The sequence below is a fragment of the Eschrichtius robustus genome, chromosome 3 (genome assembly GCF_028021215.1).
Source record: "Eschrichtius robustus isolate mEscRob2 chromosome 3, mEscRob2.pri, whole genome shotgun sequence".
Lineage (NCBI taxonomy): Eukaryota > Metazoa > Chordata > Mammalia > Artiodactyla > Eschrichtiidae > Eschrichtius > Eschrichtius robustus.
In genome coordinates this window covers 42,991,200-43,009,920 of record NC_090826.1, presented here as the reverse complement: position 1 = coordinate 43,009,920, position 18,721 = coordinate 42,991,200, and the positions used below count along the sequence as shown (strand labels likewise).

At 42.1% G+C, this 18,721-nt stretch overlaps 1 protein-coding gene and 1 pseudogene across 1 annotated transcript in view; both read right to left on the bottom strand.

Annotated features, from left to right (window-relative positions):
* RNF11 (ring finger protein 11) overlaps positions 1–2,474 on the bottom strand; it is a 34,580-nt gene extending 32,106 nt beyond the window's left edge. Inside the window, exon 1 of the mRNA XM_068539851.1 lies at positions 2,005–2,474. Within this exon, the coding sequence (XP_068395952.1) occupies positions 2,005–2,127 (123 nt within the window). The 5' untranslated portion in view covers positions 2,128–2,474. The remainder of the gene's footprint in view (positions 1–2,004) is intronic.
* An 11,797-nt stretch (positions 2,475–14,271) lies between these two features.
* LOC137760567 (serine/threonine-protein phosphatase 1 regulatory subunit 10 pseudogene) lies at positions 14,272–16,919 on the bottom strand (annotated as a pseudogene).
* Positions 16,920–18,721: the final 1,802 nt, after the last annotated feature.

The window sequence follows — 18,721 nt, the reverse complement described above, 5'->3', positions numbered from 1 at the left end:
TTATTCTTAACACTGTATTTGTCATAAGGATATGAGAAAGAGTGTAGAAAGTCAAAGATATTTGACTTGCCTAGAAGGGGGCTAGGGAACATGGAAGGAGATTTTGAGATAAAAACTCATACCTCTAAAAAAATTTGCTTATGAAACTGAAATAAGCACACTGTCCTATAGCATTTATGAAGGAAACCAAGAGTGAAATATAAACTATTTACTTGCTTCAAAGACTCAGAAAAACTTCTAGACTTAGCTTGGATTTTTTAAGAGACTTCCCTTGTGACAATTCTTTGGAAGAAATGGGTGTGTAAATTTACAAAACAACTGAATTCAAATTCATTAATTCACTCAACATTTAAGTGCTTATGTGCCAGAAATTGCACTAAGCACGGGGGACATAGTCCCTGTTCTCAAGGGCTTACAGTCTTCACTTACTCCAGTTACTAAGCATCTACTATGAGCCAGATGCTGCATATACAACAAACAGGAAACAGGGTCCCTACCTGCATGCAGCTTATACTGGAGGAGGGAAATGCCTCAAGAATGAGACACACATCTAACTAAACAAGGATAACATTCAAGTGTTAAATGGGCTGCTTATGAAAGTGTGGACACTTCCTTCAGGGGGGACACAAAGAAGGGAATAACGGATTCAGGGTGAGAGGGAGGGGAATGTAGGGACTTCAGATACAGTTGAGTCCTCAAAGAGGATTACGTGTTCACCGCTGACCTTGGGGGAAGCGCTCCAAACAGAGGGGGCAACTGGAGCTAAGGCAGAGAGGTGTGAACAGGCTGTTGTATTTGATAGGCCTGGAATATGAATGTGAGAGAGAAATCATGGAGACTTCTCTATGCCACAATTAAAAGACTGGACTTTATTGGCATATATGAAAGGCCCCTGAAGGGCTTTATTCAGAAAACCAGCATATGTGATCAGGTTTTTCTGGTGTGGTGAGACACTGATTTACATAGGAATGAGAAAAGAATAACACTAGATAATGATGTCACCACATGAAACAACAAAGGAGACTGCCCAGTTTGAAAATTAAACCCCATTCATGAAAAAAATTAAGCCACTTAACTATCCAAGCCCTTCTGGGGAAAAAGTTTTTAATCAGCATCATTTAAAATTGAAAAAGTAGAGGAAAGGTTTTATATATATTACGGATTATAACATCTGCATATCTATTTTGAGTTTTCTAAAGCGGTCTTTAGCTCTTTATTAATTGTGTAAGGATATCTGGAGCTGCTGATTGCTGTACAAAAAGCAGTGAAGCTATTTAGAAGACAAGTCTTTGATACAAAGGGAGAACCACGAGTAACAGAAGGTATTTCTCAAGTAAGGTTTGAAGGTTTCCAAAGTTCAAGATAAGCAAGTTCTCTTAAGTCAGCGCGTTTAAAAGGTGTGTCATAGGGGTGGAGCAAAAGGAGGGATTAAAAATTAATATAAACATATATATAAACAAGTAACTCGATGTTGCTGGAACCAAAATCACTACTTGGAAATCTCCTCCCAAGCAGAGGGAGAAATGAACGCCTACCAGATCCAATGAATACAGACAGACAGGAGGGAGGAGAGAATGATCACACTTGAAAGTATAAACGGCGGGGAGGGGGTAACCACCTATCCAGAACCCAAAATCCAGCCGGCGATGCGATGAGGAAATCATCTCCAAACCTTACAGTTCAGACATAAAGGCAGGAAAATATCACTTCCAAACTCCACCATCTAACCACCAGCCACAGGCCAAGGGGATATCACACATACTCGAATCCCAGAACTCAAGGACAAGTACCATCCCCACGCAGTGCTTGAGGGGAGGTGAAGGATTCCCCCTATCCTGACGGTGGGGAGCAATCACCCTCATACCCAGCCCTAAGGGGGTCAGTGCCCCTCAGGCCAGGTGTTGCCGAGGCCAGGGGCAGTGACAGCCCCGAAAATCCCACAATCTCAGCCAGAGCTGCCCCTACTCCTCGCACCCCCGTTCCCCAACACACACCCTCCCCTACCTGATATGGCGGCGGCGGCTCCTGATCCGGCTCCGTCCCCTCGCCAAAGCTAGCCCGGTCGGACTGAGACTCGTGAAGCAAGGAGATGTCATCCGAAGTGGGGGACTTGAGGCAGTTCCCCATCTTCCGGGGCTGGGGTGTGTGATCTGGGGGAGGAAGAAAGCAGTAGCGGGGTCGTTCGCACGCTCCGCGGTCAGCCTCGGTCAGCGAGGTGGGGTCGGGCGGCAGGCCGGGGCTCAGGCGGCGACGGCTAACCCGCCCCCCGGCGCCGCCGAAGAGCCGCTCATGCCAGCCCCCGGGGTTCGGGGCTAAAGGCTGGGCCGCGGTTTCCCTAGGGTCGCGGCGGTAGCCTCCTACGAGGCGGCGGCGGCGGCGGCGGCGATGGGGGGGGGGGCGGGGAGACGAAGCACTTCCCCACCCCGCCCCCCCGCGGGGCGGCGGCGGCCACGGAGCTGCTGGGCCTAATCCAGGTCAGGAGCGGGGGGGCGCAGCCGTCGCGGCTCCCTCAGCTGCTGCCTCAGCTGCTGCTGCCCCCGCCGACGCCGGAGCTGCAGCCGCGGACCTCATCCTACTCCGCCTGAAAGCGGCGGCGGCGGCCAGAACGAGGCCAGCTGCGGCCCTGCGTCACGCCGCCGTGCGTTCTCTGGTCCCGCCCCCGGCGCTGGGAGGCGTGGGCGGCTCTCAGCTGCGCGTCCCCCCCTCCCCCCGCCTCTCTCGCCTTCTCCAGTCCCCAGCAGCTGTTCTTGGGCCTGCGTCAGTTTCTGCTTCTCTTACAGTCTGAGACGTGACTCCGAAACCTCTCCTGCGTCTCCCGTGCCTCCCCAGACGCACTGCGCCCACCTCGCTTGTCTCAGCTCTTACCTGTGCGCTGTTTTGACAGTCTTCTCACCACCGTCAGCCAAGTGATCTATTTTTAAACCCGTATCTGAATGGATCACTCCCATGATTAAAATGTTAAAAGGTTTACCATTTATCCCTTCAGAATAGAGTCCAAACTCACTAATGAACCTTCCCTACTTCCCCAGTCACTTCCTAAACCTCCTACATCACAGCCAGAAAGATTCTTCTACCAATTGTTCTCTTTCTTTCCATTCCCACCACCATAGTACGAGCTACCATCATTTCTCTACTGTAATACTTTGAACTCTTTCCCCTGCATTCACCATTGCTCCCATTCAATCCACTATTTGTACAGTTGAGTTATCTTTTTTATTTATTTATTTATTTATTTATTTATTTATTTATTTATTTATTTATTTATTTTTGGCTGTGTTGGGTCTTCGCCTCTGTGCGAGGGCTCTCTCTAGCTGCGGCAAGCGGGGGCCACTCTTCATCGCGGTGCGTGGGCCTCTCACCGTCGCGGCCTCTTTTGTTGCGGAGCACAGGCTCCAGACGCGCAGGCTCAGCAGTTGTGGCTCACGGGCGTAGCTGCTCCGCGGCATGTGGGATCCTCCCAGACCAGGGCTCAAACCCGTGTCCCCTGCATTGGCAGGCAGACTCCCAACCACCGCGCCACCAGGGAAGCCCGAGTTATCTTTTTTAAATATAAATATGATCATGTCATTCCCCTAGGGGGAATTTAAGCCTTTTAAAACCTTCAATGGCTTCCCAATGCTGTTATGACTAAGTATTAATTGTTAAATTGTTTACAAATCTGGCTACCTCTCCAATCTCCTTAGCAGCATTGTTCCCTGCATATTCTAAACTCTAGGATGTCTAAATAAAGTAGTTTCAGTTATCTAGAGGACTATTCCCTCTGGCTGAGGCCTTTACCCATATTTTTTCTCTGACAGAAACTCACTTCTTCCCACTCCTGACCTTATACCTCCCATTAAGGTAAACTTTATCCCCACTTGTCTTCCTGGACTCAACTTTGGTACCCCTGGGAAGCCTCTCCTAACCCTCCAGTCTGGGTTAGTTGCCTCCTCTGTGCTCTCAGTCCCTGAGCATCTCTCTGTCACAGCCTGATCAAGCTGAATCATCTGTACCTCCTCTGTGCAAGGCCTGGCACATTGCCTAAGGCAATGTAGGCTTTCTTCTTGGTTGAATGAACAAAGAGCTCAAGAAGCAATGTATGTAAAGGAAGGAAATAAGAAAGATGAGAATGTTCCTAATACTCATTCAACAAGAGACTAAAATTGGGTCTTGACTCCATTTCTTTCATTCATCATTTACTGATTTTTTTTTTTTCCCTAGACCCTATGCTAGGCACTAGGGAAGCCTGGCTAGTTCCTGATGGAGCCCAGAATCCAGCTGGGAAGACAAGTAAACAGATGAGTTCTTCTGTCACCCACCACCAAAGGTTTTTAGAGGGCACAGAAGGGAGTGATTAGACCATTGGGTGAGGATCAGAAAGGATTCTTGGAAGCAGAACTGTGTCAAACTGGCATGGGCCTAAGTGCTCTAACTTTGGAGTCCCTAGTCTATAAAATCACATATTTTATTTAAATGTACTCATATCTCATATTAAATATAACCATTTTGCTATTTACCCTCTTTTCCAAGACTTGCCTTCCTTCCTATTAATGGCTCCCACCTAAATAGGTGTATCCCTGATGCCATGTTTTTTATCAGAATCTTTCACACATCCCCAAGAATCATTACTTAATTCTCTGGCTTGGACAAATAAAATTATTGGATCATTTGGGAGGAAATTTTCAGGCCTTTGCCTCTTTTCTCCTATTGCCATTTTCCTTGTCCCCTCTGAACTATTGTGACAACTTCTTAATGAAGCCCTTGCCTCTGCACCATCAATCCATTCTCCACACTACTGCCATGAAAAATGTAATCAGAGAGCATTCATAGACTTGTGGTTCAGAAATTTAGCATGGCATTAAGACCTTGAACCATTTGGTCCCATCCTGATCTCCCATATGACTCTGACTCCAACCAGGCATCCTATATTCCAGCCATATCACACTACTTACCATGCCCTCAGTTTTCACTGTGCTTTTCCACTTCTGATCTTTTGCCATCTTTTGCCATGCTGTTCCCTTCTGTTGAAATCCAACTATCTTTTAAGACCCTCCTTAAATACTACCTTCTTCATGTAACTGTCCTTTATTTCACTTAGTTGGAATATATATAACTATATAAAATAAATGGGATCTATTATTGTATTATATTGTGTATATCTATATAACGTGAATATTTTAACATAATTCATATATATATATATAAACAGATATGTATGTATATATGTGTGTATATATATATATATATATATATATATATAAATATAAAATCATAACTTCCACTTATTAGCCTGAGCCTTGAAAGGTTAATGTTGACATTCCTGTTTTATAGGAATAGAAACATGGCTTTTCAGGGGTAAAGCCAAGATTTGAATTATATACCAGTTGCCTTTATTAGGTTGTGGGAGGGAACTACAACTTTTTTTCATCCTGATATTCTTTTCTCAGTGTATAAAAACAAGAAAGTGGGGGAAGACTTATCTTGAATGCCTTTAGCATCTACATGTACCTTTGTAAGGAAGTAGTTATTCAATGATCTTTCTTCCTAATCCAAATTTAGAAAGGAGCCCTTGGGATGTGTCCTGTAGACCAGAGAGTGTGATCTAATCACAAAATGTAATTTTAAATAAAAAAAGTAACCAAGACTATTGAAGTGACAAAGACTCTCCTAGACCCAACTCTAGTCAGGCTCCTCTAAGCCCTCAAGGCCCTAACCTTGGGTTCTGTGCTTAGCCCACTTATTCCAGTTTTAGCAAGATTCTAGCTGAGTTAGTTTAGCCAGAATCCCCCTCCCTCAGTATCTGACCACCTTGGCCTGCCTTCAGCAGAAATCCTATCAATGGGTTTAGCCAGAATTCCCTTTTAACCCTGATGTTTCCTCTTTGTAATTTTCCATCCACTTTCTCCCGCCCTATTCCTTGCCCATAAATCCCCCCTTGTCCTTTTTGTATAATACAGAGTGAAGTCCAGTTCTATACTGAGGTTTCTCTTCCCCTTTTGCAATAGGTCCTGAATAAAATTTGCCTTCACTGCTTTAACTTGTCTGGTTCTGGTTTTCTCTGACAGCAGGAGATCTAATGCAGAAGCCGATATGAAAATCTAGTACCCTCTGTTGAGCCAGATTTTTTAAAATAGTCTTTATCTTTTTAGACCAGTTTTAGGTTCACATGAAAATTGAGCAGAAGGTACAGAGATTTACCATACACCCCTGCCCCTGTACATGCATAGCCTCTCCCATTATCAACACCCTGCACCAGAGTGGTACATCTGTTACATTGATAAGCTATCACACAAAATCCTTGCTTAAGTTAAGGTTCACTCTCGGTGCTGTACATTCTATGGGTTTAGACAAATGTATAATGATGTGTATCTACCATTATAGCATCATACAGAATAGTTTCACTGCCCTAAAAATCTTCTGTGCTCAGCCTATTCATTCTTCCCTTGCCCCTAACCCTGGCAACCACTGATTTCTTAACAGACTCCAGAGTTTTACCTTTTCCAAAATGTCATATATTTAGAATCATACAGCATGTAGTCTTTTCACATTGGCTTCTTTCACTTAAATGAAAACTAAGGTTCCTCTGTTTCTATCCATGGCTTGGTAACTAATTTCTTTTTAGCACTGAATAATATTCCACTCTCAAGATGTCCCACAGTTGATTTATTCATTTATCTACTGAAGGACGTTTTAGTTGCTTCCAAGTTTTGGCAATTATGAATAAAGCTGCTATAAATATCTGTGTATAGGGTTTTTTCCCAATTTTTTTACTGTAGTAAAATACACTTAACATAAAATTTATCACCTTAACCATTTTTAAGTGTACAATTCAGTATTTAATATGTTCATAATATTTTGCAGCCATTACCACCGTTCATCTCCAGAATGCTTTTCATCTTGTAAAACCAAAACTACCCATTAAACAATAACTATCTTTTTCCCCTCCCCTCAGCTCCTGGTAATCACCATCCTACTTTCTGTCTCTATGATTTTGACCACTCGAAGTATCTTATAGAAGTATAATCATACAGCATTTGTCCTTTTGTGACTGGTTTATTTCATTCAACATAATGTCTTCAAGGTTCATCCATGGTATAGCATATTGCAGAATTTCCTTCCTTTTTAAGGCTGACTGCTGTAATATTCCATTATATGTATATACCACATTTTGCTTATCCATTCATTCATTGATGGACACTTGGGTTGCTTCCACATTTTAGCTACTATCATGCTGCTATGAACATGGAAGTACAAATATCTCTTCAAGACCCTAATTTCAATTCTTTGATTATACACCCAGAGTGGAATTGCTGTATTATATGGTAATTCTATGTTTAATTTTTTGAGGAACTGTCATACTCTTTTTTCACGGTAGCTGTACCATTTTACATTCCCTCAAACAGTATGTTTGCAGGTTTTTATGTGAACATAAGTTTTCAACTAATTTGGATAGTACCAAGGAACACAATTGCTGGATTGTATGGTAAAAGTGTGCTTAGTTTTGTAAGAGACTACTAAACTGTCTTCCAAAATGGCTGTACCATTTTGCATCCCCACCAGCTATGAATGAGTGTTCCTGTTGCTCCATATTCTCACCAGCTTTTGATGTTGTCAGTGTTTGGGTTTTGGCTATTCTAATAGGTACATAGTAGTATCTCATTGTTATTTGATTTCCATTTCCCTTAAATTTTCCTTTCATATGCTTATTTGCCATCTGTATATTTTAATTGGTGAGGTGTCTGTTGAGGTTTTGGCCCATTTTTTAAAAGGGTTGTTTATTTTCTTGTTGTTGAGTTATAAGAGTTCTTTATATATTTTAGAGGACAGTCCATTGTCAGGTATATCTTTTGCAAATATTTCTTCTCAGTCTGAAGCTTGTATTTTCATTCTTTTGAAAGCGTCTTCTGCCCAGCAGAAATTTTTAATTTTAATGAAGTCCAGCTTATCAATTCTTTCTTTCATGGATTGTATCTAAAAAATCATCACCAAACCCAAAATCATCTAGATTTTTCTCTTATGTTATCTTCTAGCAGTTTTATATATTTGTATTTTACATTTAGATGTGATCCATTTTGAGTTAATTTTTGTGAAGTGTGTAAGGCCTGTGTCTAGATCCATTTTTTCACATGTGGGTGTCTAGTTGTTCTAGTACTATTTGTTGAAAAGATTATCTTTTCTCCATTGTATTGCCTTTTCTCCTTTGTTAAAGATCAGTTGACTATATTTATGTGGGACTATCTGGGCTCTTATTATGTTCCACTAATCTGTTTGTCTATTCTTTCACCAATAACATACTGTCTTCATTATTGCAACTTTATAGTAAGTCTTGAAGTTGGGTAGCATCAATCCTCCAACTTGTTCTTCTTTTTCAATAATCTATTGGTTATTCTGGGTCTTTTTGCCTCTCCATATAAACGTTAGAATCAGTTTGTTGATAACCTCTAAATAACGTGCTGGGATTTTCATTGGGATTGCATTGAATCTATAGATCAAGTTGGGAAGAACTGACATCTTGACAATACTGAGTCTTCCTATCCATGAATATGGACTATCTCTCCATTCACTTAGTTCTTCTTAGATTTCATTAATCAAAATTTTGTAGTTTTTCTCATATAGTTCTTATACATATTTTATTAGGTATGTATCTAAGTATTTCATTTTGAGGAGTGCTAATGTTAAGTGATATTGTGTTTTTAATTTCAAATTCCACTTGTTCATTACTGTTTATATAGAAAAGCAATTGACTTTTGTATGTTAGCACTGTATCCTCCAATCTTACTATAATCACTTATTAGTTCCAGGAGGGGTTTTTTGTTGATTCTTTTGAATTTTCTATAGAGATAATCATGTCTTCTATTAACAAAATCAGTTTGATTTCCTCCTTCTCAATCTGTATAACTTTGATTTCCTTTTCTTTTTTTTTAACTTTTTATTTTATATTGGAGTACAGCTGATTAACAATGTTGTGGTAGTTTCAGGTGCACAGCAAAGGGACTCAGCCATACATATACGTGTGTCCATTCTCCCCTAATTATTTCTTTTTCTTGTCTTATTGCATTAACTAGGACTTCCAGGACAATGCTAAAAAGCAGTGGTGTGAGGGTACATCCTTTCCTTGTTCTTTATCTCAGTGGAAAATCTTCTCACTAATGTTGGAATCTCACCATTCAGTATAATGCTACTGCAGGTTTTTTTGTAGATATTCTTTATCCCATTGAGGAAGTTCCCCTCTAGTCCTAGTTTACTGGGAGTATTTATCATGTATGGGTGTTGGATTTTGTCAATGCTTTTCCTACATCTATTAATATGATCATGTGATTTTTCTTCTTGAGACTGTTAAGGTTGTGATGTAATGGATTATATTAATTGATTTTCAAATGTTGAACGAGACTTGCATACCTGGGGAAAATGTCACTTGGTATATAATTCATTTTATACATTGTTAGATTCTATTTACTAATATTTTGTTGAGGACTTTTTACATCTATGTTCATGAGAAAGACTGGTCAGTTTTCTTTTCTTGTAACGTCTTTCTCTGGTTTTGGTAATTATAGTAATGCTGGCCTCATAGGATGAGTTGGAAACTATTCCTGCTGCTCTATCTTCTGAAAAACACTGGGAGAATTGACATAATTTCTTACTTAAATGTTTATTTTATTTTTTCAAATTTATTTATTTATTTTTATTTTTGGCTGCATTGGGTCTTTGTTGCTGCTCATGGGCTTTCTCTAGTTGTGGCAAGTGGGGGCTACTCCTGGTTGCAGTGCGTCGGACTCTCATTGTGGTGGCTTCTCTTGTTGCAGAGCACAGGCTCTAGGCGTGCGGGCTTCGGTAGTTGTGGCATGTGGGCTCAGTAGTTGTGGCTCATGGGCTCTAGAGCACAGGCTCAGTAGCTGTGGTGCACGCACTTAGTTGCTCCGCGGCATGTGGGATCTTCCCGGAGCAGGGCTCGAACCCCTGTCCCCTTCATTGGCGGGTGGATTCTTAATCATTGCACCACCAGGGAAGCCCCTTAACCATTTTTAAGTGTACAGTTCAGTGGTTTTAAATACCTTCACATTGTTGTACAGCCATCACCACCATCCATTCCCATACCTCTTTTCATCCTGTAAAACTGAAACTTAATAGGTATAGCGATACCTATTAAAAAATAACTCTCTAGTTATCACTGTGCACAAGCATTCCAATTTCTCCACATCCTTCTCAACACTTGTTGTTTTCTGTTTTTTTGATAGAAGCCATCCTAACTAGTGTGAGGTCATATCACATTATAGTTTTTTTTAAATATTTATTTTTATTTTTTTATTTGGTTGCGCTGGACCTTAGCTGCGGCTTGCTGGCTTCTTTTGTTGTTGTTGTTTTTATATTCTTTTTTTCTTTTTTTTTGAATTTTATTTTATTTTATTTTTTTATACAGCAGGTTCTTATTAGTTATCTATTTTATACATATTAGTGTATATATGTCAATCACAATCTCCCAATTCACAACCCCTCCCTGCCCCCCCCGGCTGGCTTCTTTAGTTGTGGCACCTGGGCTCCTTAGTTGTGGCTTGTGGGCTCCTTAGCTGCAGTTCGCCAGCTCCTTAGTTGTGGCATGCATGTAGGATCTAGTTCCCTGACCAGGGATCGAACCCAGGCCCCCTGCATTGGGAGCGTAGAGTCTTAACCCCTGCACCACCAAGGAAGTCCCTACATTATAGTTTTGATTTACATTTTCCTAATGATCAGCAATGGTGAGCATCTTTTTGTGTGCTTCTTGGCTATTTGTATATCTTCTTTGGAGAAATGTCTATTCAAGTACTTTGCCCATTTTTGAATCAGGTTGCTTTTTTATTGTTGAGTTTTAGAAGTTCTCTATATATTCTATATATTAATGCCTTATCAGATAAATGATTTGCAGATATTTTCTCCCATTCTGTTGTTTTCCTTTTTACTCTGTTATAGTGCCTTTTGATGCACAAAATTTAAAATTTTTCATAAAGTACATTTGTCTGATTTTTCTTTTGTTATTTATGTTCTTAATTCATAGCTAAGAAATCATTTCCAAGTTCAATGTTGTGAAGCTTTTGTCCTATGTTTTCTTCTAAGAGATTTATTCTTTTCGGCTTTACATTTAGGTCCATGATCCATTTGGAATTTTTTAATATTATGTTAGCTAAAAGCCCAACTTCATTATTTTGCATATGTATATCCATTTTTCCCAGAATTATTTGTTGAAAAGACTGTTCTTTCCCCATTGAATGATCTAGGGACTCTTGTCAAAAATCATTTGACCATATATATGATAGTTTATTTCTGGGGTCTCTATTCTATTCCATTGGTCTATATGTCTGTATTTATGACAGTATCACACTGTTTTGGTTACTGTAGCTTTTTAGAAGTTTTGAAATCAAGAAGCGTGAGTCCTCCAGTTTTGTTCTTCTTTTTCAAGATTGTTTTGACTATTTGTGGTCTCTTGAGATGTCATGTGAATTTTAATATGCTTTTTTTCTATTTTTGCAAAAAAAAAGTAGTTGGTATTTTGGTAGGGATTACATTGAATCTGTAAATTGCTTTGGGTAATATTGACATTTAAACAATATTAAATCTTCCATTCCATAAATACGAGATGTGTCTCCATTTATTTATGTCTTATTTAATTTCTTTCAGCAATGTTTTATAGTTTTCATTGTACTTAACCTCCTTGGTTAATTCTTAAGTATTTTACTCTTTTTGATGCTATTGTAAGAGGATTTTTTTTTTGTAACTTCCTTTTCAAATTGTTCATTCTTAGTATGTAGAAATGCAACTGATTTTTGTGTTGACTTCGTATCCTGCTTTTTTGCTGGATTAATTAATTAGTTCTAACAGGGTTTTTTTTTTTTCGGGGGGGAATCTTTAGGATTTTCTACATATAAGATTACACCATCTGCAAATAGAGATACTTTTACTTCATTCTTTCCAATTTGGGTGCTTCTATTTCTTTTTCCTTGCCTAATTTCTCTGGCTACCACTTCCAGTGCTATGTTGAATAGAAGTGGTGAAAGTGGGCATCCATCCTTACCTTGGTCCTGATCTTAGATGAAAAGCTTTCAGTTCTTCACCACTGAGTATGATGTTAGCTGTGGGTTTTCATATACAGCTTTTGTTATATTGGGGTCATTTCCTTATATTCTTAAGTTTGAGTGTTCTGTATCATGAAAGGGTGTTGAATTTGACAAATGCTTTTTCTGTGCCAGTTGATATGATTATGTGGGTTTCTCCCCCTTCATTCTGTTAATGTGATGTATTGTATTGATTGATTTTCATATAATGAAACATCCTTGCATTCCAGGAATAAATTGCACCTGGTCATGGTGTATAATCCTTTTACTATTTTGCTGAATTTGCTTTGCCAGTGTTTTGTTGAGGATTTTTGCATCAATGTTCGTAAGGGATATTGATCTTTAGTTTTCTAATAGTATCTTTGTCTGGCTCTGGTATCAGGGTAATGCTGGCCTCACAGAATGAGTTAAGAAGTGTTCCCTCCTCTTCAATTTTTTGCAAGAGTTTGGGAAGGATTGGTGTTTGTTCTTTTAAAAATGTTTGGTAGAATTCAACAATGAAGGCATCAGGAAGGGGGTTTTCCTTCGAAGGGAGATTTTTGGTTGTGAATTCAATCTCTTTACTCATTATAGGTCTATTCAGATTTTCTGTTTCTTTGTGATTTAGTCTTGGGTTATTTTTCTAGTAATTTGACCATTTCATCTTGGTAATCCAATTTGTTGCTATATACTTGTTGATAGTAATCTCTTATAATCCTTGTTATTTCTGTAGAATCTGTAGTTATGTCCCCACTTTCATTTCTGATTTTAGTAATTTGAGTCTTTTCTCTTCCTTTTTGGTCCCTCTAGCTAGAGGTTTGTCAATTTTGTTGATTTTTTGAAGAAGCAACTTTTTGTTTCATTGATTTTTTTCCCATTGTTTGTATATTCTGTTTCATTTATCTCTGCTTTATCTTTATTATTTCCTTTTTCTTCTGCTAGCTTTGGGTTTAATTTGTTCTTCTTTTTCTAGTTCCTTAAGTTGTACAGTTAAATTGTTGATTTGAGATCTTTATTTTTTTAAATGTGTTTATAGCTACAAATTTTCCCCTTAAAACTGATTTCACTGAGCCCTATAAGTTTTGGTATGTGTGTTTTGCCAACTATTGTTGTAGAGTGTACTATTATTTTTTAATAAGCTGCTTCTCTTTCCACTGTTTATTATTAATATACAAAATATACAAAAGCAAAAGAAAAAGAAAATACTCATCCTCAAATCCATTGTGGCTCTAACCCAAGACTGTGCACAAAATCCAACCAATGCACTGTTTTCTTAGAAAACAACTGATGCTGAGACAAGTGAAGTAGAGGGCTGTGAGAGGACAAGTCATCTTATTGAATCCACCCAGGAAAGCACTTGGTGGGGATTCAGAGGTGGCTGACAGGGCAAGGGAGCTGGAGGCCTCACACTGACAAGGTTCCAGGTGGAGGCCAGGAGCATGCTAACTCCCAGAGGAGTGCAAGTAGTGTGACTGTCAGGCCCAGCACACTGGGCTTCAGCTGATAGAAAGCTGGTCTCACTGAAGTGTTTTACAGTTTCCAGAATGAGCTGTAGACCACCATCAATGGCCTCACCTATGCAAGCTGAAACTTTCACTGGATGCCAGTATGAATTTGCCATCATTGAACCTAGCAGACCCATGATACAAACTTGGGTATTCACAGAAGATTGCAAAGTCTTACTTGAGAAAGGACTCAGAATGTAAGGCTTGTATCAGAGGAGGAGTGGACATGTTGTGTATTCCAGAACTCAAATCCAGCTGGATTGAGCCTTCTCAGTGCAGTAAGATACACAATACCCCTTTTGCCATCTCCCCACCCCATAAGGAAGAATGAATTTGACTGGGATGATTTCATAAGTGCAGCTGATCCTGCATCAGAGTTCTGTGTGCATGCGGAGGACCCACAGTAGGAGAGTAGAGGTATTCTCCAGGATAACCAGCTTTAGGTTCTCAGGTAAAAAGGGTAATACCAGAAAGGGGCTTGGGATACAGGACAAATCTCCTCAAAAAGTGAAGGCAACTGGGTCTCCTCTTAAGCAGTCCAAGGTACAGAATGTGTCCAGTCTCTCTCCTCCCCAGACTGGAGGAAAATATGTACATCAATGTGCACCAGTGATCAGAAAACCCACAGGAACCCAGGCAGGTGGGCCCTGAGGGGGCCAGCTCATCAGCTGGGGAAAAGGGAAAATGGGCCTCACAGAAGCCATAAAAATGTGGAAGGAGCAAGGCTACAGTCCATAGGGGTGTGTGTGGATGGGGCGGGCAGGTGGTTTCCTAGGGCAGGAGGGGCCATTGACACTCGGGTGGTAGAAGGCACAGTTGTTCTCATAGCAGCAGTTGCTATGAGAACATCATGATATGTCAACAAACAGGGCAGTTTGACATGTCTCCTCCATGGCTGTGGTCTCCATCATGCCCTTGGTGACCCCCTCCTCCATGGCCAGGGCCATCATAGCCACGGTACTTACTAGGGGGTGGCCTTCGATGGTCGTGGCCTCAGTGACCAGGGACATAATGAGGCTGGTGGCCATGGGGCCCCCCATATCCAGGGCCTTCATAGGGCTGATGTCCATCACCAGCACCCATTCCTCCACCAGGGCCTTCATGGAGACCATTCCCACCGCCTCCAACCATGCCTCCACCATGGCCCCCTCGTCCATTTGGGGGTCCTCCTCCAGAGCAACCTCCTCTGGTCCCTCAGAATGGAAGAGGAGGAAGAGTTTCATTTCCCCCTTGGCCACTATGGCTTCTATGGGATGGTCCAGGACCTGGTCCTGGTACCCCCAGCGTCAGGCCACCCTGCATGGGGACACCTGGGTCATTCTAGAAGAGATTGCAGTGCCCCCAGGGAGGGGTTGGGGGACCCAGGAGACATGGACCACTGGCCCACCAGGGCCCCCAGGGCCTCCATGGGGGCCTGCCATAGGTCCCCTAGGTTCAGGGGGGGAAGTGCTGCATGCCCTTGGGGGCTCCCGGGGCCTCCCGGTAGAAAACCATTGGCTATCAGATCAGGGCCTAGGAGTCTGTGTGGCACCGGCATCTGCTTGACCTTGTCTGAATAGTCTGTTTGCTTCAGCAGTTCCTCTGTGGGATGACTGTTAGGGCTACCCATGATGGAGGGACGATCTCCTGGACATCGATGCCTCCTCCTCCAGAACCCTGGGGGCTCTTCCCGGCACCCATGTTTTCCATAAGATCGTCCAGAACAGAAGGCAACTTGGAAACACTTACCCCGTCGGGTGAACCACAGCCCACCCAACCTAATAGGCTCCAGGGTCTCAACATATGGGGTTTTATCCATGGAACATTCCTCATCTAGGGGGATGAATTTTGGAGGGATAGGCTCATAGGGCTCAGGATCAGGATTGTGAGGACTTTCCTTGCTCAGGAAGAGCTCCTGAAGGATCCCTTTCTCCTGCTCAGCCTGGATGTACTACTGATCCTGGCTACTGCTTCCAGGGGTGATGAGAGGTGAGAGCAGCACAGGAGCCGGGGGCACACCCAGGGCACATTCTCCTCCATGTTGTTGTCGCTCAGACACCAGGCTATCTCAAACGCCTGTTGGTCTGACAGTATCTCTCACTTAGCTGACTCGCCAAAGTCCTTGATCTTATTCACATTTACTCGTTCAGTTTCATTCAGTTCAAAATAGAAATACTCTCTGTTTTCCCTCCTCAGGTCACGTCACAGTTTTCCTCTTCCTGCCCTTCTGGGTCAGCTGGCTAGGATCTCCACTGGCTTTGCATCCCAAGCTTCTGGTTCCAAAGAGGCGGTATCCATGAGTTCTGGGACTTCAACAGGGGGAACTGGGGTCCCTGGACGTTCTGTGTCCATAGCCTCAGAAGGAGGTGCTGGCTCTGGGGAAGAAGGTTTGCTGTGCTTGGTTCTGTGCTTGTTTTCCATTCAAACGGGCTTGACTTGGCAGCTGTGGATGACAGCACCTTCTTCTTCTTCTTAATTTTGATGCCTGGAACAGGTGCTGAATTGAGCGCATCCAGAAAGCCTGGGCCCTCCATAGGCTATGGTGGGATGATCTTCACTTTGATCTCTTTGGTGGCATTGGGTGTCATGTTGAGTGGCTTGTATTTCTTCTCTGCAAGGGGTGCAGCATCTCCTGGGGCAGCTGTGGAACTCTGACACTTGAGGGAGATGGGTTTAAGGTTGTACTTGTCAGAAACCACCACTGCACTGGCATTCTTCTTTACAGGCACCAAAGACGGGGTCTCCAGCTCTAGCCTAGTGGAAAGGAATGTGACGTGACTGGGCACCATGGTTCAGAGAGACCTGGGCTTCTCCCTCTTCTTCTCTGGGGCCTCCTCAGTCTGAGTCTCAGCCTTCACCTCAGTCAAAGGTCACTCAGGAGGGGTGGTTCAACTCTTTCCCTCTTCTTTCCATTTCTTCTTATCTTTCTCAGCAGGCTGGGTACTGCTCTGGGAGTGGATGACAGTCATTCAGTCGCTGATAAGGACTGAGGCCAATTTCCAGAGCTCTTCATCCTTACTTGACTTGCTCAGTTGCTTCACCAGTTTGGCTGTGTTGTGCTGGTTGAGATGGTCAACAGTGAGTGGTAGATGCTGCAGTGTCAGCAGAATTTGCTGCAAGAGGGGAATGTTGTTGGTTGTCTTTGAATACTTCAGCCAATTGTTAAGAAACTTGTAACTACCAACATCAGTAAACTTGACCAATATTTCTAGTGAACAGGTCTGCAGGAGAGTGTTCAAGTAAATACGACTCACTATCTTTCATGCTTCCTTTATCATACTGAAGATCTTCGAAATCCCATCCACACTCTTGACTTCCCCATCTCAGTTAAGGAAGCTATCCAGCTTCCTTAAGTTTAAGGAGGCTCTTTGGGGTCTATGGGACCCGAACCCATGATCGAGGTTTTATCGGGCTTGGGGTGGAGGGGGTTAAAATTTGGGGAAAAAAAAAAAACAATCAACCAGAACCCAAAACTCAATTATTTGGGGGGCATCATTGGATCAAAAAGTCTCTTTAAAAAAAACTAAGGCCAGCTCAGTATTCATCCCTCCCACCACCAACTCCATTTAGGGAGGGGGGTTGTAGAAAAAAAGTTCTGAGTGGATTCAAAAAAGTAAACGCTGGATGAGTGAATTTGGGTGTGTTTGGGAAGGGAGGGTTGTTAATTATTTTTGAAGCTATGAGGTGATGGTCCTTCAGCCACAGATTTCAAGTCCCAGGCAGAGTGGGCTGGTGGGGTGGGCAAGATAGGTGGGAAGGGGCAGAAGACACAAGTGGTTGGGCTTGTGGCTGCTGTTTTTCCTCCCCTGACACCCTCAGGTTCCTTTCAAGGTCTTCGATGTTGCTGCGGTTTGTTTCTTTTATCCTTGTGGCCGTCCTGTCTTTCTCTGAGAAAATTCAAACCTCCAAAAGAACCCCAGAATCGAGCCTTCTATTTCTCCCTTCAATTCCATCAGAAGGAAAAGAAAAAAATGTGGGGGGGAGGAAATAGGGGTGCCAGCCCTTTAAATCCCCTGGAATTTAGCTATGTGGGTAGGAGCTTGCAACAGGGTGGGATGCGCAGCAACAACTGCCTGCCTCTTTGTCTGCACCTCTGTGGTCAGAAGCAAGTCTTCCCCTGGAAGTTGTAAGCAAGCCTTCAATAGAATCCAGAGTTCCAAATAGTTACATGAGGCAGATTCTGCTAGTGAAGTTGTTGTCTAGGTGGGGAGATAGAAACCTGGTGCTTTCTACTTTGCTGTCTTCCCAGAATCCTCTCTTGCTAACATTTTGTCCTCTGAAGCATGAATTGTGGTGATTACAATCTTTACAGTAAAACCAGGAGCTAAAACTGCCAGTAGTCCTCTTTTGGAGTTTCATTCTAAAGGAAATTTTTAAATAAAAAATAAATACATAGGGCTTCCCTGGTGGTGCAGTGGATAAGAATCCGCCTGCCAATGCAGGGGACATGGGTTCGAGCCCTGGTCCGGGAAGATCCCACATGCCGCAGAGCAACTAAGCCCGTGTGCTACAACTACTGAGGCTGCACTCTAGAGCCCATGAGCCACAACTACTGAGCCCTCATGCCACAACTACTGAAGCCGCGTGCCTAGAGCCCGTGCTCTACAACAAGAGAAGCCACTGCAATGAGAAACCCGCGCACCACAATGAAGAGTAATCCCCGCTCGCCACAGCTAGAGAAAGCCTGAGCAGCAATGAAGACCCAACACAGCCAAAAATATAAATAAATAAATATATATATATATATATGTGTATATTTCACTGACAGACAATCTCAGAAACAATGATCCAAATGTTTGATCATAGGGAAATATTAAGTAATTGTGTATTTACTCCAAGAGGTATTTTCTAAAATGGTCACTCTCTACATTACTTTCTGTTCCATTGCCTTGCTTTAATTTGCTTTATAGCACCTGACATTTGAATTGTTTGTTGTATGTCTCTCTTACTGGCATTAAGTCCTCAGGGTAAGAGCTTTGGCATATTCATTACTGAATCCTTGTCATCTAAAATAGAACCTGGCAAATTATAAGAACTAGGTAAATATTTGTTGGGTATATGCATGAATGAAACATGAAATTTTGGGGGGACATACTATTCAGTAAAAAGTGCAGAAAATAAAATGAAACAAAACAATAAAAAATGACACACGTTGACAGAGTTTGGAATTTAGGAACTTGGAGACAATGGTCACCA